Source organism: Megalopta genalis, chromosome 12 (assembly GCF_051020955.1).
Source record: "Megalopta genalis isolate 19385.01 chromosome 12, iyMegGena1_principal, whole genome shotgun sequence".
Classification (NCBI taxonomy): Eukaryota; Metazoa; Arthropoda; class Insecta; order Hymenoptera; family Halictidae; genus Megalopta; species Megalopta genalis.
Genome location: NC_135024.1, coordinates 5,769,587 through 5,792,581, shown reverse-complemented (window position 1 = coordinate 5,792,581; position 22,995 = coordinate 5,769,587). Strand labels below are relative to the sequence as shown.

Below are 22,995 nucleotides of genomic sequence, written 5' to 3'. Positions count from 1 at the left end.
GAAATCAAAGTTCACCGACGACTCTCGGAGTGCGGTAAAAAGCACGAAAAGTATCACCTGACGCGACGGCGAAGTCCCGTCAATTAAGTACGGCACAGTAAAGCGATTAGCGGTCTGCTAATTCAAATTTGATACCTCGGAAGATCTATTCGAGGCTCCGTCCGAGCGGAGTGACGATTTAGATCGCGAAACCGTGAGATCGGTGATCCAGACCGATTAATCCCCTGAGAATAGAATGCCAGGCGGCGTGGTGTTTCTAGTTTGCATACCGACAACCAGCTACGAGCATCAATTAATCTTCGGGGTGCCGTTGAAACGCGGAAGGAGGGATGAAAAATCGGAGAAAGCCGTGGACGTGCCGAAAGTCAACGTGCGTCTCAGAGAAACGAAAACGAAAACGCAACTGTTGACGCTCGCCGACGACGATGACGCGGATGGTGTTGATATTGGCTTCGGCGGCAAAAGGTACCTTCGAGCTCGGGGATACGACACTTCCGGTCTGCATGGAAGGTACCCTGTCTTCGTCTCGATGGAAACGGTAATAGCACCAACGATACGGTACCATTTTAGCTGGCATTGTCGCCGAAAGCATTTACTAAAACGCGTCTATGTTCGTCCAAGGTTTTGGAGGAGCTTCTGAAGAAGTTGAAAGTTCAGCATATAGTTTGGTGCAAGGACAAAGAGGACATGTACTACGAGGTAAGAAAATAGTTCGTCGTTATTCTTTCCGATTAAATATCGTTCGTCTTCGTGCGAAGGTGATATTTCCGGTCCCCGCTGGAGAATCATGCGAGAACTGCCTGCACTGTCTCACGGAGATGGGGATCGGCGTGAAGATGAACTCCATAGTAAGGTGACTTATCCCAGCATTGCTCCGAAACAAGCCACGCAATATTTTCACTAAACGTCCTGATCCAATTTTAAACGATTCCCAGTGTGATTCCGACGCAGTGCACGTACAGCGGCATCAGCAGCGTTGGTTCCACCGTTAAGGACGATCTCGCACGAAGGTCACCGTCGGCAAGCCGAATTACTTGACACAACCATCGCCGGACTGATACAGAAAATTGCAATTTAAACTTTCAGGCGGAAGGAATCGGAGGATAGGAAGAACGCTTGGAAAGCTTTCGTGGAGTCGATACGATCAAAATTGACGGTGAAACAAGTCGTGGACGGCGTCCGCAGCGGAGGAGACTTGACTTTCGATTACGTGTTGCTGGTGCTCACGGCGGAGTAAGAACTATCAAATTTTTCAGCTTCACCGTGGATGACGATTATCCTCGCGATTCGTTACAGTTGTCTCGCGGCCCTGGGTCTCGTCGAGAATAGCGCGACAAACGTCGTCGCCGCCATGTTGGTGTCTCCGTTAATGGTAACGTTTCATCCTGCCCGATTTCAAAGTTGTTTCGCAGCAAAGTATTCATGTCTGCGATCGTTTCAAGGGTCCCGTGATGTCGGTAACCTTTGGCACTATTATAGCGGACAGGAATCTCCAATTTATCGGAATCAAGAGTTTATTGCTGGGCATATTTCTATCTATGCTCTTTGGTTTCATATTCGGTCTACTCCTGGGTACCACCGAGATGCCTTGGGGGTACGGTGACTGGCCGACCGATGAGATGAAAGCTAGGTAACTTCCTTGTTTTTCGTTAAATCGATATTCCGGATATTTATTTATGCGGGTTAAAGTTTACTCGTGCTTGGCTTTGGATGATGAAAAATGAATAGATAGGTTCTTAACACTATGCCGTCCGGTGGCACCACGCTGGTGTCATACAAAAACTATCTGTTGTATGCCGGTGGTACCACTTTGGTGCCATTTTAAAAAACTGAAATAACATTTGAACTATATTTCTTAGGTGTTAAAAGGCAGCAAACTAATTTATAGCATTGTGCTTATTTAACTAAGAATTAAGTACAAAAACACTTGGATGACTAATCTTAATTTTAGGAATTTATATTACCGCCATCTTCGAAATTCTTTTTTTAATCTAAAATTTCCAAGCTATCATGCCGGCGTCAAACAAAAGAATCATATCTAAGATCTACGGACGGCATGGTGTTAACAGGGACGAGAGTATAAGTAAAGTTCTTTAACCGTTTGAGTCCCAGGGGTTGTTCAGAAAACACGGTCGAAAAGTGGTGAACAGCGTAATAGCGCTTGTCTTAATTGATCGCGAAAAGAACCAAGTGGCGCGATAGCGTTCATCAAGATTGACAAACAAAACAAAAAGAAAGAAAATGAGAAAAAGCAGCTGTGCGATGTACGTGCGTCACTAAAGTTTGATCCGCGACACAAGATCTGAATCGCGCTGCTTGGGACTCAAACGGTTAAAGACGAAAGATCCCCGTTTATTCCGATCCTTGATTAAAATATTGAAGGAAGTGAAGTCTACAACCGAACATACTTCCCGCAGGGGCAATTACAGGTCTCTGTGGATGGGTGTGTTATGGGCTCTTCCGTCTGGCACCGGTGTCGCCGTGGCTCTATTACAAGGAAGCAATGGACCTCTGATTGGAGTCGCCATATCGGCTTCCCTGCTACCCCCCGTGGTGAATTGCGTGAGTGAGGCGTAATAAGTCACAGAAATAATAGTCGCGCCAACCAACTAATCTATAAGAAGTCGTAAAGTTTTTACAACCGCCGTGCTCGCCTTGGTACGATAAGAGAAATTTTCGCAGGGCTTGTTCTGGGCACTGGGGTGCATATGGCTGATCTATCGGCCGGTTAAAATACCGCACATAAAGGGCGAGTCTTACACGGATTACAACACGTCCTACACCTACGTGTACACGGACTATCTGCCGGTCGAGTTCTTCTGCAACGGCATAATCAGCGCGTGCTTGACATTTATCAACGTGATATGTATCTTTATCACCGCGATAATAGTTCTGAAGGTGAGTAAGGTCACGACAGTCGACCGGCCGTCCCGCCCACGAGATCAGGATCTCTCCATCCACCACACCGCGCGAGATAGCGAGAATCATGCTACGTAATTTCTCACTATAATGTTAGAACTTGGTATCGCCGCGTCATTACGCAAACGGCTACTGCCGGTAATGCCTGCCCATGAACGAGTTCAATCTCTGTAATGCTTCTTTTCCATTTCGCTCCGGCGCACTGAATAATCCACCGTTCCTCTCAGACCGATTACCGACTCGCGGTTTTCCCGCAGATTAAGGAAGTCGCTGCCCCGTACACGTCCACGCCGGAATTACGCCGATTCTGGGAACACGACATCCGGCTGGTCCGTGATAAGAATATTTCACGAGATAACAGCTCCCTGGATTCGAGGTGACTGAAATTAACCTTGATATCGCTTCTACCGTAGCTAGATTAAATTTCGCGTTCGGTCCGTTTTAGCTCGACGCGAGTTCCCAGATTGTTTTACACGGTGCCCTGAAATAATGTAGACGCGTGTTTTTTTTAGTAAACTAACGAAACAGAACAAGACTAATACAATATATAGTACTGCAAGACTAGAGCAAGACTAGTACAGGATATTTGTAATTTTAGCTCCGATATTTCGTCGCACCCTGTAAGAATTTGGCGATTTTTTATGTCAAAGTTCTGCACAAGTTGCTGCTTGTCTGAGCGGCTTATAATAATTTTGGAACTGAATTATGATAACGTTCAAATTGTACGACTTCGAGATTTCGATCGGATGAACAAGAAAGTTATATTTCATGTAGCTACTATGACGGTTTGAGTAAAACCAAACAACGGGCGCTGGAGCAAACGCTGAACAAAGCAGTCCGCGAAGCCATCAACGACGAGACCTTTCGCAAAGTACAGAGAATAAGTTACGGTCAACACGGTCCTGAACAGGTAACTATAATTATTTTGAAACCCGAAGCAGACACTCAAAATTCAAATCGTCCCATCTCGATTTTGAAAAACTACCCGTTACATTCGCTACTAGAAGAGTATAGTAGTGTAGTGTTACAAGAGAAGAACGATACTATTGTTGACTCTTCGAGAACAATATCAAATGTTTAATACTGAAAACCTCAGCACCAAGTAATAAGCTGTTTAACACCAACAGGGTAAATCTTTTATTTTCAACAAGGTGTATACGAAATTAAAACAATATCATGATTCGGTACAGTTTACTCCAAAATTGGGACTCCAAGTCAGCGGTGCGAGTGACATTACAAATATTGGACACACTGAAGGAATCATCTCGGACAGTTTTCGACCACCGGACAGTTTAGGAAATTCTGGTAACACGAGCGAGGACTTGGCAGCGTTAGATCGACTGATCACGCATCTTTTGAATCAGCCGAGCGACATCACTGCCGGAAATTTGGATTCTTGGCGGCGTTCCCGTCGGACAAGTGCCCGCGGTTACAAACAATTACGCAGCAACGTTACCGCGGCTGAAAATGGCGATGTCCGTTCTAACGTTGACACGACGCCACTTTGATAATGCCTAATTCGCTATGTAAAATCGCTGTTAAAAATAATAAATATACGATCCAATCACCGAACTAATTTGTACAAACACATATAGACACAAGACATAAACGGTACATATGCACACATCCCGTAACATAAAGTTTATAAATTATATTCGAAACGACGGCGTTCATTTTGTAAAACGGATTAAGTAACGATAACCGGAGAACTTAAATCGCCTTAAGTTGCCTTAATTCTCAATTAAGGATGGTTCAGTTCCGAAGTACCGATCGCCGAAGTTGCCGATACCGGGTAGAACATAGAATTTCTCGTTCACCACAGGATCCAAGGCGGACGTGACGATTTTAACATGTGGAAAGGCGTAGGCAACCGAGTGCACACCAGATTCTGCCATAAGTAATGATACCAGCAACACATTTTCTTCGGCTACATCGTGGTCTAAGAGAACTCTGATAGCCATGATGGCAGCAGCACCTGTCGCCACCGTCGCGTCCATCAATATTACTTTGTAGTCTTTTATATCCTTTGGTAATCGAAGGTAGTACAGCTGTAACATGTATCAACATCTTTATAACACATCGAGATAAGATAAGAAAATATAAGTACCTCGGGCTCTCCGGTCTGCTGGTTCGTTTGTATAAGTATCTTCCCTATTCTAATATCCTTACAAACATCCCTAACAGCTTGCTCCATGGTCTCACCAGCTCGCAGAATGGATACACCGCATATTTTATCCGTAGCACCACGTTTCCCTTGATATAGCACTCCTTGAGGTGTTTCTATCGTTACATCCTTTGAACAGACAGCACATTATATCGTTATTGTTCCATCGCTGTCGTCCGCAATCCTTTTGCCCATACTTCCACAACAACAGCAATTTATCTTGCTATATGTTTAGTAATTATACTTGGATAATACAAACCTCAAAGGGCAATAGAGATAACGCATATTCAATGACCAAGCGTATTAAACGCTTTGAATAAAATATGAATTCATCTCTGTAGGTTTCCTTATTTCTTATAAAGGTATGCAGACCCTTAATTTGTGGTGTATCCGGAAGCATGTAGAGGGAAGATGGCAATGGTTGACCAATATATGAATGTGCTAACTTTTCTCTGAGTTTGAAACCTCTCTAGAATAAGAAGCAATTGTAGTTAAAAACGATAAAAAGAGTGGCTCTTTAGGAAACAATCGATCTTACGAGCTGCAGTTGAGTGTGTATATGTTGTACTATCAATTCTATCGCAACCTCATTGTCTCCGCCACGCGGCACAATAATGTCCGCGTGAACCATTGACGGCGCTATGTAATAGTAAAAAGCTGGTTGCACCATTGTGCTGTACTGCTTCAAAACGCCCACTAAATCCCTTCCTCTTTGGGATATATCCCTCCGTAATCGCCTTGCAAGCCTTACATCAGCATCGGTATCAACGAATACCTTGACGTCGCACATCTTGACCAATCAAAGAAAGCGGAACAGTAGTAATTTTTATTCTGTTTGTCCTCGTACCTTTGCAGGCTCGTCACTTCTGTCATCATGCTCTCCTGGCAATGCGATAACTTACCTTTAAAACATTGACATCATAGAATGTCAATATTCCCTCAAATATAATTACGTTGGCACCATACATTGTTTTCTTTGACACAAAAATTCGATAGATTTAGTACAAATTCAATACTAAATCTTACGCGTTTGTAAATGTCTACTTACTGTTCTACTTTCTCTAGAATGTGTTACAAAATTATAAATAGGAACTTCCACCATTCTGCCTTCCTTTAAACGTTGCAATGTTGTTTTAAGGAGCTCGAAGTCAAAAGCATCTGGATGATCAAAATTGTACTCATTACGTTCAGCCATTTCATGTTGCTTTTCATTCAATACCTGCAACAACAATAAATGATGACAACATTTATCTATAGTAAGTATTAATTAATGTAACTTTTTCCATAAGGAATGACAGCTTCCTGTACTTTGTAAAATGAATCCATGCTGAGTAATGTTACCCACGGTACATCCAAAGATTCTATAATTTTTGTTGCAACTGTGGTTTTGCCAGATGCACTGCCTCCACAGATTCCTAACATGAGGCAATTTTTAATTTCAAGCATCCTTTAAAAGATACATACATCATATAAATACTACCAACCTATTACAAACGGTTCTACTTGCTGCCCAGCCGAGTTGTACCATGGTGGTCTACCTGCTGTGTATATTGTTCTTGTCTTACTTCTAAGGATGGATTCGGCGGAAGTCTTCTTGCTAGACTGAGACAAGCTAGTAGTTCGTTGTCTCCGCGACCTTGGTGAAATTTGAGAACCTGTCGTTATAAAATATTTCTCAACTTACATTAAAGCATGCAGACATAATCTACCAAAGAATTAGAAGGTAGAAGAACAAGATTATATCTAATTTAATTCTTAGAAAAGCTATGAACCAATCCTTCAAATCTCATAAATTATTGAACAGAGTCAGAGATAGCATTGATAAGGAAATTAGGAAAATAAGAAGGAATAAAGGTAGCCAGGAATAATACTTTTAGGAATCTTAGATTTCATCCTTAAATTGCACAAGGTTTCTACTTCATTGCGCCAACTGCATCCTATCTGCCAGATACAGGTACTCCAAACTGGCTCTGTAAATTGGCATATCATAGATGTAATTACAAACATACATATCAATTAAACACCAACACTTGCAAGAAAGTGAAAACGGGACATCGCAATAATATATTTGAAAATTATTGATGATCAGAGGAAATGAATGATTGGATTATTTTACCCGTGGAAGGCGGCCGGGGAGACTGCGGCGTTGCTGTACCGATGTCAGAGCGTTTATAATGTTCAGCATCTTCGCTGAGATCATCAACGAGGCTTATTTCCCGATCGCCTAAACAAACCTCTCCATCCTCGCTAAATAACAAGAATCCAACAGTTTGTTATTGAAAAAAGAACTGACAAGTTAAGTATCGCTCACCTTTCGGAACTCGCGGAACTCGGCGGATCGAAATAATTCATTTTGGCTGCCATATTCCTCAATGGAAAATGGGAAACTACGATACGGACCCACGCGGATGAAGCTTTTTTCGCAGTGCTGTTCACCCTCGTGCGTCCGATACTGCCCGATACCAATTCAACACAAACAGCGAAGACAAATGACGACAATGTGCAAAGCGACATGTGATGCTATCTACCGTTGGTGTCCTAAACTGATTGACACTTCCTGCGTACAAATTTCTTAATTATATCGCAGAGAGAAGAGAAGTACACAGACGAGGTGTAAACACAGACTACAGTCTTATTCATTCTTTGCATAAAAACAAACGAGGTATTAGTTGAGTTGGAAATCAGGTGGTGAAACTTTTGGGTTCGTAGCCATGCTAACGTGGAAGTGAAGATTCTAAACCGTGCTAAGGTGGAACCAAACGTGTCAGATCCCTGCAATTTATAGCATCTGGTTTGTGCAGAATTTGGCGCATCGAAAATCCGGGTGTGAACACTCTTGTACTCTCTTTCATTATTGTAATAAGAAAAAAACAATTGTAGCACTTTTGAAATGTATGAATTAAATATCGATAGTTATCGATCAACCATTAAACTCAATGATAACCACAGACAACTTCGCGATGGTGTGCTATTGAAGAAATGGCGGATTGTTTTTACGTGGGGGGAGTTGTAAAAATCTGAGCGCGAGACATGTGGATGTTGTGACGATTCTCAAAGGAGTAAGGAATTAAAGAGATTTTCCGGCATGAACGACCCTTACTGGGAACCATTGGCCAACGTCTACATCGGGGAACAGACAGAGTTCTCTGACCCTGTTAATTACATTTATTGTCTTTGCAGCAGAATATTTATTCGGTAAATACAACCGCAATGCATGTACTCGATGTTTCTTTTATTGTCGCAAGTTCGTTGTTTCATTCAGTTTTTGTACTAATTTAATTCCCCCTGTGAAAGAAAAAATCTTAACGTTTATCGATCAGTGATGTGACACATGACCTAACCTTGACACCCACTCAACTACCTAGGGTCACGATATATTTTTTGTTACATTTAAAAAAATATATATATTTTTCTTCATCGAAATAAATGATATCTTTAGTAACAACGAATACATATATTGCCTACTCGTTTAAATGTTATTCTTTGTACCAATAAAACACTAATAAACCCGTTTCTTTGTTCTTTTTTCCGATTGTAGAGGATATTACTGAAAACACATACAATACACTACGTGAAAGTTAGCAAATACAACGAGCAGGCTACAGAATCTTGTTAAATCTGCACATGAAATGTGGAGTTATTTAATTAGATCTACTTGAAACATTTTCAAATATTGCAAATGGAAAATATAATAACTTTTGTAATATACATTTATATATCCTGATTAGATCATTAGAAGCTGTCATTAGAAAACTTGAATCAAACATTTCAATATAACTTTATACCGAAATCAACAATTAATCATTATTGTCAAAAAAATATTTATGTAAACTGTTTTTATAAAATCTTGTTATAGAAAACTCAAACTTTCTATTATTTAACAACCTACAGAGTTTTACAAGATTGCTATAAATGTTTTATTCCCGTTTTTGTTTCTTTTTAAATATTTATGATATGACTTTTTATTTTCTTGTCTTTTAGAAATCCAGAAATATATTCTGTCGTTGCTTTAGAAGATGCAAGTGCAGGTGAAGATGTTGAGGCTGATTGTGTTGGGGAAATGTTACATCTTCATAAAAGGTCTACTATAGAAGCACAATCCATTGAGAAGCATGATGTAAGATTGTCTTTTTTCAGACTAATGTGTTTAACTAATTCCATTTAATCTGACTATATAGCATATATATGGTGTGTACATATTTGTATATGTTATATCTATATTTCAACAAGCACATATTTTTCCTTCCTTGAAATTAGGAAGAACCAGTGAGCTGTTACTGCAGTGCATCACACACGGACAACAATTATTCCACAGATGAACATGACTCCGTTCGTGACTCTGCTCATCGTCCTGCCACGCATTCCCTTACTCACAAATTAGGATTGCATCAATCAGATTCTGGGGCAGACCTATCTGAATATCATGATCAACATGAGGCCAAAAGTATACAAAACCTTTTGGCATCTTATGGAAAGACTTTTCAAACTACAGAGACTGAACTGGAAGATGGATTTGAGAAAGTGAATGTATTACCAGAGACTCGGGAAGTCAAGCATATAGAATTCGAATCCGAATTAACAGACATTCACTCATCGGATCATCATCTTGCAGAAAACATTAAAGTTTTAAGTATTAATCCCTCCAATTGTACCGAAAAGAAATTTCATATAAAAAGCCCATCATTTATTTTGGGAGATCATGATTCAGAAATACAAAACACTTCGAAAAATGATGCACAGACTTATAGCAAAAATGTTTCAAATACGTTCAGTGATAATTCTCAAGCTTATCCGTATTCTATGTATCAACAAAATAAGAGTTCAATGGACATTGCATGGGATAAGTATTGGTCGGAGAATGGTGAACAATTAATTTGGTCGTCATGGATCGGAAAATATGCAGATTATATAAATCCAGAATACTTGCAACAAAGTGCTCACTTAATAGGAGATGAGAGAGTAGAAACGAAAGAGACTATAGAAAAGTATTCGGAACAGAACACATGTTTTCCTAGTCAAGCGCACAGAAATTGCGAACTTGGACGCTCAAATTTTGAAGGAATATTTAGCAAACATAATAGTACAGACGGTAATGAAATTAAAGCGAAGGATACGTACAGCGTTAATTTTTCATTCGACGATCTGAACAAGCAGGAGATCAATGATAGAGATGCGGAAGAAAATAGGAGAAGAATAACAAGTCTTGAAACTCCGCCTGAAACTGGAGAAGGCTGGAATCCGTTGAGTCCGTTTAGTTTAGAAGAAAGCTACAATCAACAGTCCAACGCAGAAAACGAAAGACTTTTAACGAGATGCGATTCTATTAACGAGTCGATAGCTAAGACGAACGCAACATCAGATTCTATGACCAATGTTACAAAAATGACCCTTACTAGTTCTAGCTGCGACTCTATCTCTATGCATTCATCTAGTCTCATCAGTTCTGTAACTAGTTCCATTGAAAGCAATATAACGAGCACTAGTTCCGAGCAGGATCATGAATATACACCAGAAGACAATGATAGGTACTGGCAACATTTGTGGAAGGAAAATTTTCAAATAGAGTACCACAAACACTATGAATTATTCATAGCAATTTATAAAACGGAACATTCTAATCCAAGTGTCGACTGTTTTTGCGAACAGCACAAGAATGTAGAAAGCGATGGGAGTGTGGATCAGGATTTGACGGAAACAGATACAATTAATAAAATTAATGTGTCTAACAAGAATTTTACGTATTGCAAACGAGAAAAGACAAGAAAGAAAAGATTAATTATGGAGTCTGTAGGAATATTCGTACAAAATTTGATAACCAAATCGGATGACAGTGATGGCAAAGAACGTAAAAATAAAGAAGGCAATAAGAACGTAAGCTCTTCTGGAGATAAAAAAAATGATCAGTCTGCGGTTACACAAAACGATAATAGTGCAATTATTCGTAATCACGGTGATAGCAATAATAGTATTAAACGAAATTATTCTAACGAAGGAGATGGCGATAAGCCCCACGAAGATAAACCTGTAACCTTGAAAAGAAGGTAGTGTATTCATTGTTATATTGAAATAATCTCATAGTAATGAAAATTATTTTATTCCTTTTTAGCCATGAGATTGACTGTGATGATGGAGAGGAACGTTTAGAGACAGTGAAGAAGGCATTTTCATTAATGGGTTATGCTTTCAACGAAAACCACAAGGAATTAAAATTACAAGGGGAAGTAGTTTATAGAAAGAAAAATATTAGATCACAAAATAGGCAATTGAAAATGAAGTTTTATGGGCCCAAGCATACAAACAAGCATATTTACTTTGACGATAACGGAATGGAAATCACTAATACTATAGATAAAGTAAATTGGATTTTAAATAATATCTAATACAATAGTATTTACACAAAAATAATGCTTTTATTCTGAATGCTTCAGGTAAAACATTATTTATCGTATTGTCCAGCTTTGTCATCGTCAGAAACAGATTTACAGCCTCCTGAAGATGGTTCCTATAAAGCACAATTCACATCAAGTTCTGATGAAGAGTGCAATCCTAGTCTTAATACAAAGCTGCAGACGAGACGACTTGTATTTAGTAAACCGAGCACAAGTTCGATAGAATCAGGAGCAGATAAAAGACAGATTGACGATGCGAGTGACTCGTGGAACGTATCTGACAAACAAGATGATGTTTTTAAAAGTATCGAAGAGGATAACAATGTATATTTTGACCAAGATGAAAGCATTTCTGCTAAATGTACATTAGAAAACCAGACCGCAAAAGATTATGAAAAAGTCGATCCAGCAAACGTTAACATGGATGTAGATGAAAAATGTAATCACAACGAAATACAGACTATGGAATTGTCCGATGAAGATAACGTAAAGAAAACTCAAAAAAAGAAGCGAAGGAAGCAATGTAAAAGAAATATAAGTCTACCAGTAGAAATAGCAAATGACAAGACTTTAATGAAATATTGGTTAAAAAGGTATCGCCTGTTCAGCAAATTTGATCAAGGCATTAAATTGGATCACGGTATGTCTTTCGATTCTTTATATCAAATACTGAAAATTTTACCATTCAAAAATGTAAACAAAATTATTCAAGTGATTCATTAATGTTTGTTTTATATTTAAAATGTTTATATTGCAACCTTTATTCCAGAGAGTTGGTACTCTGTAACTCCGGAGAAAGTTGCAGAGTATATAGCTGAAAGGTGCAGATGTGATACTATCATCGATGCATTTTGTGGCGCAGGTGGAAATGCCATTCAGTTTGCTTTTGCGTGTGAAAGAGGTACGTCTATATATATTTAATGTTATTGGACTAAATTGATACATTTATATGATTTTTCAGTACTGGCAATCGACATAGATCCTGCTAAAATTGAACTTGCTCGAAACAACGCGCGAGTCTATGGCGTTGATGACAGAATAGAATTTATTGTTGGAGATTTTCTTCAACTTGCACCAAAGCTAGTTGCAGATGTTGTATTCTTAAGTCCTCCATGGGGAGGACCTGAGTATATTAAGAATGAAATTTTTGATCTCAGTAACATTATGCATCCTATTGGTGGAATAAAAATATTTGAAATAGCAAAAAAAATCACAGATCATGTGGCCTACTTTCTACCTAGAAATGTAGATACTATGCAGGTAATTTGCGAAGCCAGAATATTTGTATGTCTATAATGTATTTTATATTAATAATCTTCTTATGTTATGTATAAATTGCAGATTGCCATGTTAGCCGGAGTAGGTGGTGGTATAGAAGTGGAGCAACACTTTCTTGACAAGAAGTTAATAGCATTAATGGCTTATTATGGCGAACTGCCCAGAGACTATTAGTTGTGATACGATGTGTAATTTGTGAGAAGATCCCGTCGGTTGCTTGAAAAAGAAAAAACGCTTCTCACATTTCTTGGATCACTAGCTGTAAATAATAACTCGTATCAATTTGCTTAGGCTACTCCGAGAGAAGCAGTATCTTTTATTTTCACTTAACACCTTCTTACAAAATGCATATAAAAACGACATCAGTTGTATACTATAATTTACCAATATATTTTTAAAATCTTTCTATTGGATTTTTTGTATGAATAATATGTTTATAGATCAATCAGTTACTATTCACGAAATTTGTACACTTAAGCAAATTGATATAGGAAACTGAATTTGTGAGAACATATTTGTGGAGTTCAACAGTTAATATATGAACACTCTTGGAAATCCTTAAATTCATTCTTCCATACTAATGATAAGTGTTATTTTTACCTGATGGCTAAATAAGTCAGAAAATACCAGAACATTTCTCTTTTCGTCCATCGTGTAAAATATTATTTTAATCTTACTACGAATCACACGAAATATTGTAATTTACATTTTACAATGGTTTCCACACTATTATTTTACAATTTTTATGTACACTTCTACTGATTTACTATTAATTATCAATAAATACATTCAAAGTATTAAAAGTATTCTAGTATATAACAATCTATGTTTATAATTTGAATAAAAATAATATAAAAACAACTACAAAATTAAACATTTTCGATTCGTAAAAAGTTATTTGGAGACAAAATAAGTTTTGACTTTACGATTCTGAAATAACTGATGCTATCATGTAATTAAAGGTTTTAATACATTTTTGTTTCTTTATATAGTAACATAAAAAATTTACTCTATCTTTTTTTCAAATAGAATTGGAATATTAGTAGTTTCGTCGCAAATACGATATAGAATTTCAAAAATAGTATCACAATTAGTATTTTTTTTTTAAATTAAAACATTAGATCTAGATTTTTTCTATCAAAAAAGAAACAAGTTAATTTGTATCATCTAAGTAACGCGTGACTAGCATTTCTTCATTTACATTCGACGTCTAAAATTTCTGTCATTTCCAAAAGTATAGAAGTATTCTTTCTCGACAATTTAGCTTCTTATATTTTCACGTATCCACATTAATTGTTGTTGCACCCGATTCCTCGGGTTCTGCTGGAATAGTTATACCTCCGGTATCTATACTTTCTTCTTCTTCTCTTGGAATTTTCAAGAAACAATGCATCGTTTCCTCATCTTCTTGTTCTATCGTCGAATTATTTTTTGTTCCATTTTCTCTCGTTGGCAGTGAACCTTCAAGGTGTTTCGACGGTATTTGTATTGTAATCGTTTGTGATGTACCGTCCGCAGACGTTGAGGAAGACATTAAATTCGCTTCTAAAGTATCGCCAACTTTCGAGAAGGCTCCTAAACAACTATAAATCAATTGTGCCGCTGCTATATTACCGGGAAAAACTTCAACATTTTCACCATCTAAAGAAAACAAGAATTAATACCTATGATGGCAATTAGATTTAACTTTGGACTATACCTTTCTTCTGCATGCTCGTTTTGATTAATCCTTTTTCATGATCTCTAACATGTTGCATGTAACTTTCATTTTTCACAGTTTTAAATGGACATAAATCACACGTGAATAAACCAGATAACAGAGGATGCCTGGATTTCAAATGATTTTTGTAACTACTACTTTGTATTGCAGTATAAGAACAGTGAGGACATTTGTAAGGTCTGAATCCTGTAATAATTATTTGCATATATAATATAAATGCATACTTATATTATTTAATACAGGTATTTCTCGTATAATAGATGCTATTCGAAACAAAGATCTGGTACAAAGCATAGGATAATAAAATTTTCAATCTTCAACTCTGAATTAATTTGGTTGATCTCAGATACTATTTCAACCAAATTTGTTTCATCTATCTCTTCTTGTACCATTAATTCTTGGATACCTTCGGAGTACATATTATCAGAACCTACTAATGATTTTAATAGACGTTAAGTGAGGGATACCCGTATTTACTTATTTATAGTGTTATAAAAGTATACCCGTGTGTTGCATGATATGACGACGCAACGTGTTATGGTCTCCTGTCTTATATTCACAAAGGTCGCAGCTAAAGGGTTTGTCACCTGTATGCTGACGCAAATGCATTTGTAACATTGCTTTCCTAGCACTAGAATGCCCACAAACATTACAAACATATGGCCGCAACTTCGAATGCACTGCTTGAATGTGGCTTTTCAGGCATTTAGAGTTTGCGTAGGTCTTTCCACACATGTCGCATTTTTTTGAGGTATACCAACGCGTTACTTCTAGTGTCTTACGATCCAAGTGCATTACTCTATGATTACGCAACTGGCTGGCTTGTTTAAAACATTTACCACATTCGGAACACTCATATTCTCGTGTCTCGCTGTGCACCCTCATATGAGTCAAGAGCTTCACCATCGTTGCGCTTTTGTATGCTTTACATATTTTACAAGTAAACAGACCTATATCTAACAAAGAAATTTTCTTTTAGATACAATGTCTTTTAAAACTGTTATTTTTTTAAATATTGACACATAATGCTAACCAATTTGATGTTTTTTCCATAAATGTAAGCTACACTGTCTCCATTTAGTAAATTTCAAATCTCGACACATAGTACATTTAAATGCTGTACCACTTTGGGATTCTGTATGACAAAGAGCATGTTGTTGCATTGTTTCCTCTGTAGCAAATTTGTAAGGGCATCCTCGGTATGAGCATCTTAAAATAAAATGTTAATTAAGTAGAAATACGCAGTCTAAACAGTTTAATAGTTCACTTACTTTATATTTCTTTCCATCAATTCAATCATTTTTTTATTGAGCATATACTCAGAACTTAAAGGTTTCTGAATTTTTACTTGACGTTTTATATCATTATTTTCAGCACTCTGTCCCATACACTCATCAAGTAAAACAGAATCTTTTGAATCATCCGTTATATTTTCTTTGCCACCTTTATTAGAACCTGTATCTGTTAATTGATGATCCTAAAATTTGTTAACTCGTGATTATGAGAACTAAATTTTCTTATAGTAAAACGTTTTGTATAATTACATTTATCATGTGTTCTTTACAATCTTCTATGGAAGGAAAACAATTAGAGCATTCTCCACACATATACAACAGTTTTACTTCATCTGTATTTTTAAATTCTTCTTTTATCTGAAAACATAGTCATTGAACTATCACTGTTGACATTGCATAAATGTAAAGAATAATTGAAAAACCTACTTCAACATCGACTTTTGGATTTACATGTGTTTTTTGAAAATGCTGTAATAATTGTGTTTTGTCTTGAGTTGTATAAGTACATATTTTACACTTGAATGCTGTTACAACTTCCACAAAATCATTAGCATTTACATTCTGCTTCTCCACAATGAAATTCTTCTCATTTTGTCCCATAACAACTTCATATTGTTCCTGAGATTGTTCGTCAATGTTTCTAATTACTAAATCTTCATTAGCAATGTACTGAGCTTCACAATTATCAATATCTTTAGATAATAAAACTGTTTTTTCTTGTTGTTCATTTTGATCTATGACTTGACTGAAATCTAATTCCTGCAACTCTCCATTTTGAAATGCATAAACTTGTCCATCTAAGCAAACTAAAGAAACTGATTCTTCCTCTTTTTCTGTTTGAGTTTCATCTGTAATATTAATTGCAGTTTGCTCTTCATTACTAGATATAGTTTTTATTAAATCAATAGCTGGATCTGATACTGTTTGTAGAATGTATCTAGTACCATTTATTTCGTAACTTAAATATGAAGAATCTTCAATGCCTGTTTCTTCATTCATTGTGATAATAATATTTAATTAACTCATGTCTATAGAATCGTTTCATATTCAAATTAAAAGTAACATTTTGTCTGAAATGTAAATACATAGAATTATTACAGAATTTTATCAATAATAAAAAGATGTGAAATTTTATTTACTCTACTAAGTGGATATTTTGAACATTGTCACTGATTGAATTTTAACGTGTTAATAATAAAACAGGATTTGTATTATATACTGAAAATGTTTAGAAACACATTCTCGTACAGTTATTAACTGTATATAACATGTCATATTGTAAGCCACTAAACTAAACAATCTCAATCTCTTCTCACACTAAATTATATTTACAACTAAAATATTTTATGAAGCATGCCAGAGGTGAGTATCCTTATAAAGGCTATGCAATAGAAAAATTACTCGGAATCATATTTCAAAACGGCGGTATTCGTATAAATTAACGAAGAGGTTATCTTAAGGTCGATCAGTAGCATGACTTAAAAATGTCATTTTCTCAATCATGTTAGAAGCAAAGCCTTTACATTTCCGTCAAACGAAAGAGAATTTCTTATACACTGTCATCTTTTGACGATCAAGCACATTCACAGATGTTCAAATTCGAAAATCATATTTAGCGAATGCAAACTCGCGCGTTGTAAGCGTCTGGTTCGAGATTTCAAACGATACTTTCAAGAGAGAAGTACAATGCTTAATACACTGTTAGAAAAGAAAAGAATTTTACTTACGACTAAAAAATTTCAGTCAAGTGATGAATAAGAATACTGAAAAAATGACATAAACGTTAAATTTTAAAGCGTTATCCATGAGATCCGTGATATTCCACCATCTTGCGTCACGTGATACTACGAAATCTAGCGTAATCAAACCATTCGCAAGAAGTACCATACAGTTCATTTGACAATTAAAAAAAAAATGCAAATTTCGACCATTGATTTATTTGTGTATTGTATTGTACTTATAAGATAGAATTACTTTAGGAATCTTGTATTTAAAAACTGATTCATCAATGTTTTATTGTCAGTACTTGAACCGAGAACACAAATACTCTGTACACAGGTGGATGCTTACATAATTATAATAATCGTAATCTTTGAACGTTTAAGTAGCCTTAAATACTACACATTTATAAAATAAAGATCAACTTACACTTTACACTAATTCTTCAATGAATGTACATTAGGAGTCCTTTCAGCATTTTGCCTGGCAATTTCAGGAAAGAATTGTGAATTATACTTCTGTTTGATAGCAGGTTTAGGAGGAGTTTCAGGAGCCACTACTGGTACCGGATCTCCTCTTATTTTAGCCAACAATGCTTCTGTTCTTAATTTCTCACTCTGTTCTCTCAACAATCTTGCTGCTCTTAATTTTTCTATATCCATACTTGGTTTTTCTTGAATTACTACTTTATCGTGGTGCTTATCTTTTTTATGTTTTTTAGATTTTTTATGTTTATGTTTCTTTGATGATCTACTTTTATGATCTGAATCACTATCTTCTAATTCCTCTTTTACCCTTTTTATAGGAATTGACTCTGTTTTCAATGACTTCTTTGCAGAATCAGCTCCCATAATATTCAAATATTTTCTAATATCATGTATTGGATCATATAAAACTTTCTTTTTTGATTGTACTTCTATATGCTTTTCACTCTCTGTAATTATTTTAGGCAACTCCTCATACCAATTTTTTTTACCTGTTGCCTCATTAGTATCTTGTCCAAGATAGGTAAGGTAGCCAATCTGCTTTTCATATTTTTCTTTTTCCTCTTTCTTTTCTTTCTCGTGTTCTGCATTAGGCTTATTATAGTCAATTTTTCCTTCCTCAAGATCAGCAAAGAAATTAACATGTTCCAATTTGGAAGTAGATGCTTCTTCAAGTTTAGATGAGTCTTCTCGTCCATCGTATTTTGACCTGGCTACTTCTCTTAGAAAATTAATCCTTGCTTCAGTTTCCTAGAACAAATCAATAACAAATAATAATCATATTTTATCTTAATACTGATATATACTTACTGCTTTTTGAGCCCTTTCTTGTTTGATTCTTTCTTCTTCTGCAGCTTTTGCTTCATCTTTACGCACACGAGCAATATTTTCTTTTGTTCGTACATGCCACCTAATGAACACCATTTACATAAAATTTAGTATTTTAGAGCAGTACAATTTAAACATTTATACAAATAATTTAATCCTACCTTTTCTTTGGAAGAATATTCATGTTTAAGGAAATGTAAGTTAGTTCTTCTGAAAGATATAAATTCCTTATTGAAAAACGTGTTCGGTTGGATAACTACGATTTTTTATGCTAAATTTGATCGAAAATGTTCGAGGAATGAAAAGTATATTATTTATATATATGTAGTTTAATCAACTGCAGTCGTATTGTATGTATGGAACAATCCTTAGAAATTCTACGTATTACGAATATTTGACAACTGTTGGTTATTTTGTTGTAGTGGCAGCCATTCATAACGCAGTTGCTAACGCTTCAAAACAGAGCGGTTAAGTTTCAGCACACTTTATAAGATTTCGAAGATATTTTAATATTTATCGTTTATTCGTGTAAGTAATAACAGTTCATACTGCAAATAGAAATTAAGCATGTAATCTCACGTTAACAGGATATTTAATTTCGATCAAATCATGATGATTTGAACACCTAACCTTTATTCTAATTATATATTATAACCATACATTGCAGTTACATCTTTTTTATTGATTATTTAAATCAATTGAATTGATTATCTAGTGCAAAATTAATCTTTTTTATGCTGTTGTGCTATAAAATTAATGAAATTATCTTTTGCAGAGTGCTAAATAAATTTACATGATGGCTGCGACAATGCCAATAAATCCAAAACCATTTCTAAATGGTTTGACTGGAAAACCAGTGATGGTAAAACTAAAATGGGGTCATGAATACAAAGGCTACCTTGTATCTGTTGATGGATATATGAATTTGCAATTAGCCAACACAGAGGAACATATAGATGGAAATTGTACTGGCAATCTCGGCGAAGTTTTAATCAGGTGTAATAATGTTATGTACATACGAGGTGTGGAAGAAGAAGATGAAGAAGGAGAAATGAAAGATTAATCTATACTCATAATTCAATTTAAGTTATCATATTTTATTCTTAAGTTAAGATGACAATGAAATAAAAGTACAATGCTTTTCTAAATTTGTTAAGATTTGTTTTGTTGATGCTATACTTGAATCAGATTTAAATACGTTTTGGAACATTAGTTATAATAGGTTTTGGTCTTGATCTAAAAATTAATTTCTTTTTCACAATGGCCTTTACAATATACTCAGTTTTTACTTCAGATTCATCTGTCTCTATACTGGTTCCATTAGCTTTTTTTTCTAAAACAGCAAATGGTTTTGGAAGCGCAACTTCTTTTCCGTGTAATACGTGAATACCAATTATTAATATTGGTGTACCAGAATTTGTAAAATGAAGATCTGCGATATATTTATTTGTAGTATTTGCAGAATCGAATTTTAAATCGCCTTGTAATTCAACGATTGCCCATTCTTCAAGTTCGCCGTCTCTGTAAAATTATTAGAAACTTATATATTATCCGAAAAGCGTTTCACCATCTTAATAAATATAGAAATACCTTTTAATTGGTATAATCATCTTGCTGGTTTTGGCGGCAAATGATGTCCTAAAAGATAAACTTAAGTCGAATACGCAAAGCAAGTTTGGATCTGTAACTCTGGTATTTGTCACCAGAGGACTCTAGCTACAACACCTTTCCCGTTAGCAGTTTAGGTTTTATGCCACAGATATCACTGCAAGTATTTTCTTCAGACTTCTAATTTCTTTTTCAGAACAACTGCTGGTACATATGTATATGTTAATTCAGGGAAGTTCAGCAAACGGATTGACACCATTTGAAAAAGTATTTATTTAATAGTTATTTCATCAATGGTGTGATTCAGTCTGTATTTTGTAGCTGATCTTCTTACATATACATATATATATATATTGATGAACAAGGATTTTTTAAAAATAAACACAAATGATATATTCAAAATTTTTCTTATAATTATTTATATAAATATCTCGAATTTTGATAATTATAATTTAATACAATTATTTTATTTATAGTTTCAAGGGGGGAAACAATTAAATAATTTGGATCATGCAGTAGTGTCTGGTAATAAAATACAAGATAACATTCAATATCTGTATTTTATATATAATTTTACTTGCATGTCAAATAATACATAAATCCAAAAATGTCTTTAAAGTGATACTGATTTATAAAAAATCCTTTAACGACATCGCAAGTACAGTGTTAGAAACGCAATTTATATAATTGTATGTATAGCTGTTTATGATTGGAATAGTATTCATGTGTTCTTTTTTTATTTACTTACATTTATACCTATGTGCATTTTATATGTTTACTGTAGATGTAGAAAGCATATATAGTATATTTTTCTTCAAATATGAAAACAAGTCCATGGGGCTGTTGCATTGGTCCTGTGCTTTTATACATAAAAGTGCAGAGGAACAATCCTTTTTGTTTAAAATGAACATCCCCATTTCCATCTAGCAATTCTAGGTAGATTACTTTATATGAGAGAGTGTCGTATACCGGACACACGTTCTCTTCGTCCGTAACACGTATATTCGTATATGCATATGCGAGAATATTTGTAAGTGAGCGATGTTACAATACAAACCCGCATATACGTGTATAAGAATGTTTATATCTACCAGTTAGATCTTAGCAGGACTTGTATGTTTTTTGTCATTACTATAAACATTTGATCTAAATATATTATTATACGACATAGATGTTAAAGGAATCGGTTTCAAAGAATTAACTGCTGATTGTCATTTAGAGGACTACATAGGACCTTCTATCAAACTAATTTTCATTGTGAAATAATAAATGCTGCGTCCCAGGCACAAAAGTGCTGCTAAAAATGCACCTGAAATGGTATAAATTTGTCTAGAGTTATTCATAATTTTTTACATTAGAATTGCTTGATAATACTTGCCGACATAAACCACATAAATTCCACCATGAGTTTTCGCATACATATATGTTCCAACCTGAAGAAAACATGACAACAATTAATTATAATTTAGAGTACAAATTAAGTATCCATTTGTAAATTATACTTGTCTGACAAAGACTTACAGTCACAGCTATCGCAACTATTAAGGCTATGATTCCAACAATTAAAAATGCAATAGCTCGACCTCTAGCAAAGTCTGGTCCAACGGAAGATATCTTTCGGCAATGTGGACATCGAGCCAACGCATTGTTTAACGTGTTAAACTAAGGAGTAGAGTATACATTAAAATTCAGATAGATGTCAGATTTGCATAAGCTACTTACCAAGAATGTATCATGACAGTGAGCACAGCATACTCTACACATTCCAGGCAAACATAAAACAGGTGGTGTAATTGGACTTGGAGCGAGATTAATAATACGTTTACAATTTGGTCTTGGACATGCAATACGTTGTGAGGAGCTTTTACATATTAACAAACAATTACATGGACAACGAACATATTTCTTTCCCGGTGGTGCGTTTCTTATAGGCTACAAAAAATAATTAACATCTTTAGTTTTTGTATGTATATTTGTAGCACTAGGAAAATTATTCTTAAACCTACTGTAGCCTCGTTGCATCGACAACATTTGACAACATGTTGATCTCTTTTACCAGATATATCTATCATAGCTTGACAAACTCTACATGTAACCATAGGCAGACCATTTCCACTAAGTGATTCATAGGGTGGAGGTAATTCATTGGGACCAATTGGGGACACAGTATTAACCGTCACTAGGCTTTCATCTGAAAGATATTATAAACAAGCAATCGGATTAAACAATTTAGTCAATACAAGCCAAGAGGAAAATGATTATTTACCTAAGAACTCAGAACTATGTGAACTGTAATTATCATGCTCCCTTCTTAATAACGGCTGTCGCTCGCCCTCCTTGCCCTCTACCATGTCGAGCCGTTAATCGCCCAACAATTTATTTAAAGTAGTGTTTGACAGTACTCCCGGTGCACCGATGACAAGGATGACAAAATACAAATTTTTCTGACACCCTCCGCGGCTTTGTCTGTTTCTAGAACAGCAACCGTTTCACTAAGCGGATACAAGCCGCATTAAGATACCGGCGACCTCCGACAGATTGGTTTAGGAATTCTGCAGATGCTCTGTCGTCCTCGCACGTTGGCTGCACT

The 22,995-nt window shown here is 35.8% G+C and overlaps 8 protein-coding genes across 12 annotated transcripts; 3 read left to right on the top strand and 5 right to left on the bottom strand.

The window, feature by feature from the left end:
- Positions 1-176: 176 nt before the first annotated feature.
- Positions 177-4,491, top strand: LOC117217466 (uncharacterized). Its single transcript, XM_033465090.2, has 12 exons — positions 177-538; positions 622-699; positions 759-853; positions 936-1,010; positions 1,087-1,233; positions 1,297-1,372; positions 1,443-1,630; positions 2,418-2,562; positions 2,683-2,898; positions 3,177-3,295; positions 3,694-3,829; positions 4,110-4,491. The coding sequence occupies exons 1-12, from the start codon at positions 236-238 to the stop codon at positions 4,425-4,427; spliced, it is 1,896 nt and encodes a 631-aa protein (XP_033320981.2). The 5' UTR covers positions 177-235; the 3' UTR covers positions 4,428-4,491.
- Positions 4,033-7,586, bottom strand: LOC117217465 (lethal (2) k01209). The gene is made up of 10 exons (XM_033465089.2): positions 7,395-7,586; positions 7,200-7,330; positions 6,568-6,738; positions 6,392-6,498; positions 6,132-6,302; positions 5,986-6,057; positions 5,622-5,873; positions 5,343-5,552; positions 5,027-5,212; positions 4,033-4,967 (listed from the first exon to the last, which is right to left on the bottom strand). Exons 1-10 carry the CDS (start codon positions 7,445-7,447, stop codon positions 4,650-4,652), a joined length of 1,671 nt encoding a protein of 556 aa, XP_033320980.2. The 5' UTR covers positions 7,448-7,586; the 3' UTR covers positions 4,033-4,649.
- Positions 7,587-7,765: 179 nt separating this feature from the next.
- On the top strand, positions 7,766-13,305 carry Tgs1 (Trimethylguanosine synthase 1). Its single transcript, XM_033465087.2, has 8 exons — positions 7,766-8,278; positions 9,065-9,200; positions 9,341-11,124; positions 11,190-11,436; positions 11,512-12,112; positions 12,242-12,373; positions 12,434-12,732; positions 12,814-13,305. Exons 1-8 carry the CDS (start codon positions 8,169-8,171, stop codon positions 12,922-12,924), a joined length of 3,420 nt encoding a protein of 1,139 aa, XP_033320978.2. The 5' UTR covers positions 7,766-8,168; the 3' UTR covers positions 12,925-13,305.
- On the bottom strand, positions 13,033-18,053 carry LOC117217486 (uncharacterized). Of its 5 annotated transcripts, none has more exons than XM_076525767.1 (9): positions 17,914-17,990; positions 17,493-17,528; positions 16,192-16,835; positions 16,015-16,122; positions 15,742-15,947; positions 15,504-15,679; positions 14,974-15,426; positions 14,450-14,656; positions 13,033-14,391 (listed from the first exon to the last, which is right to left on the bottom strand). In XM_076525767.1, the coding sequence occupies exons 3-9, from the start codon at positions 16,762-16,764 to the stop codon at positions 14,027-14,029; spliced, it is 2,088 nt and encodes a 695-aa protein (XP_076381882.1). In that variant the 5' UTR covers positions 16,765-16,835; positions 17,493-17,528; positions 17,914-17,990; the 3' UTR covers positions 13,033-14,026. The 5 variants fall into 5 exon arrangements, with proteins under 5 accessions (XP_076381882.1, XP_076381885.1, XP_076381883.1 ...); XM_076525770.1 differs by lacking the exon at positions 17,914-17,990 and having other exon boundaries at positions 16,192-16,613; positions 16,710-16,835; positions 17,493-17,609; XM_076525768.1 differs by lacking the exon at positions 17,493-17,528 and having other exon boundaries at positions 17,914-18,053.
- Positions 17,750-19,097, bottom strand: LOC117217462 (leukocyte receptor cluster member 1 homolog). The gene is made up of 3 exons (XM_033465084.2): positions 18,959-19,097; positions 18,780-18,879; positions 17,750-18,719 (listed from the first exon to the last, which is right to left on the bottom strand). Exons 1-3 carry the CDS (start codon positions 18,979-18,981, stop codon positions 17,922-17,924), a joined length of 921 nt encoding a protein of 306 aa, XP_033320975.1. The 5' UTR covers positions 18,982-19,097; the 3' UTR covers positions 17,750-17,921.
- Positions 19,098-19,219: 122 nt separating this feature from the next.
- On the top strand, positions 19,220-19,945 carry SmF (small ribonucleoprotein particle protein SmF). Its single transcript, XM_033465086.2, has 2 exons — positions 19,220-19,325; positions 19,573-19,945. The coding sequence occupies exon 2, from the start codon at positions 19,591-19,593 to the stop codon at positions 19,858-19,860; it is 270 nt and encodes an 89-aa protein (XP_033320977.1). The 5' UTR covers positions 19,220-19,325; positions 19,573-19,590; the 3' UTR covers positions 19,861-19,945.
- Positions 19,874-20,796, bottom strand: LOC117217461 (chromosome transmission fidelity protein 8 homolog). Its single transcript, XM_033465083.2, has 2 exons — positions 20,388-20,796; positions 19,874-20,318 (listed from the first exon to the last, which is right to left on the bottom strand). The coding sequence occupies exons 1-2, from the start codon at positions 20,405-20,407 to the stop codon at positions 19,988-19,990; spliced, it is 351 nt and encodes a 116-aa protein (XP_033320974.1). The 5' UTR covers positions 20,408-20,796; the 3' UTR covers positions 19,874-19,987.
- A 150-nt stretch (positions 20,797-20,946) lies between these two features.
- LOC117217459 (type 1 phosphatidylinositol 4,5-bisphosphate 4-phosphatase) lies at positions 20,947-22,898 on the bottom strand. Its single transcript, XM_033465079.2, has 6 exons — positions 22,672-22,898; positions 22,412-22,596; positions 22,128-22,337; positions 21,927-22,067; positions 21,784-21,838; positions 20,947-21,714 (listed from the first exon to the last, which is right to left on the bottom strand). The coding sequence occupies exons 1-6, from the start codon at positions 22,754-22,756 to the stop codon at positions 21,629-21,631; spliced, it is 762 nt and encodes a 253-aa protein (XP_033320970.1). The 5' UTR covers positions 22,757-22,898; the 3' UTR covers positions 20,947-21,628.
- Between the last annotated feature and the right edge of the window lie 97 nt (positions 22,899-22,995).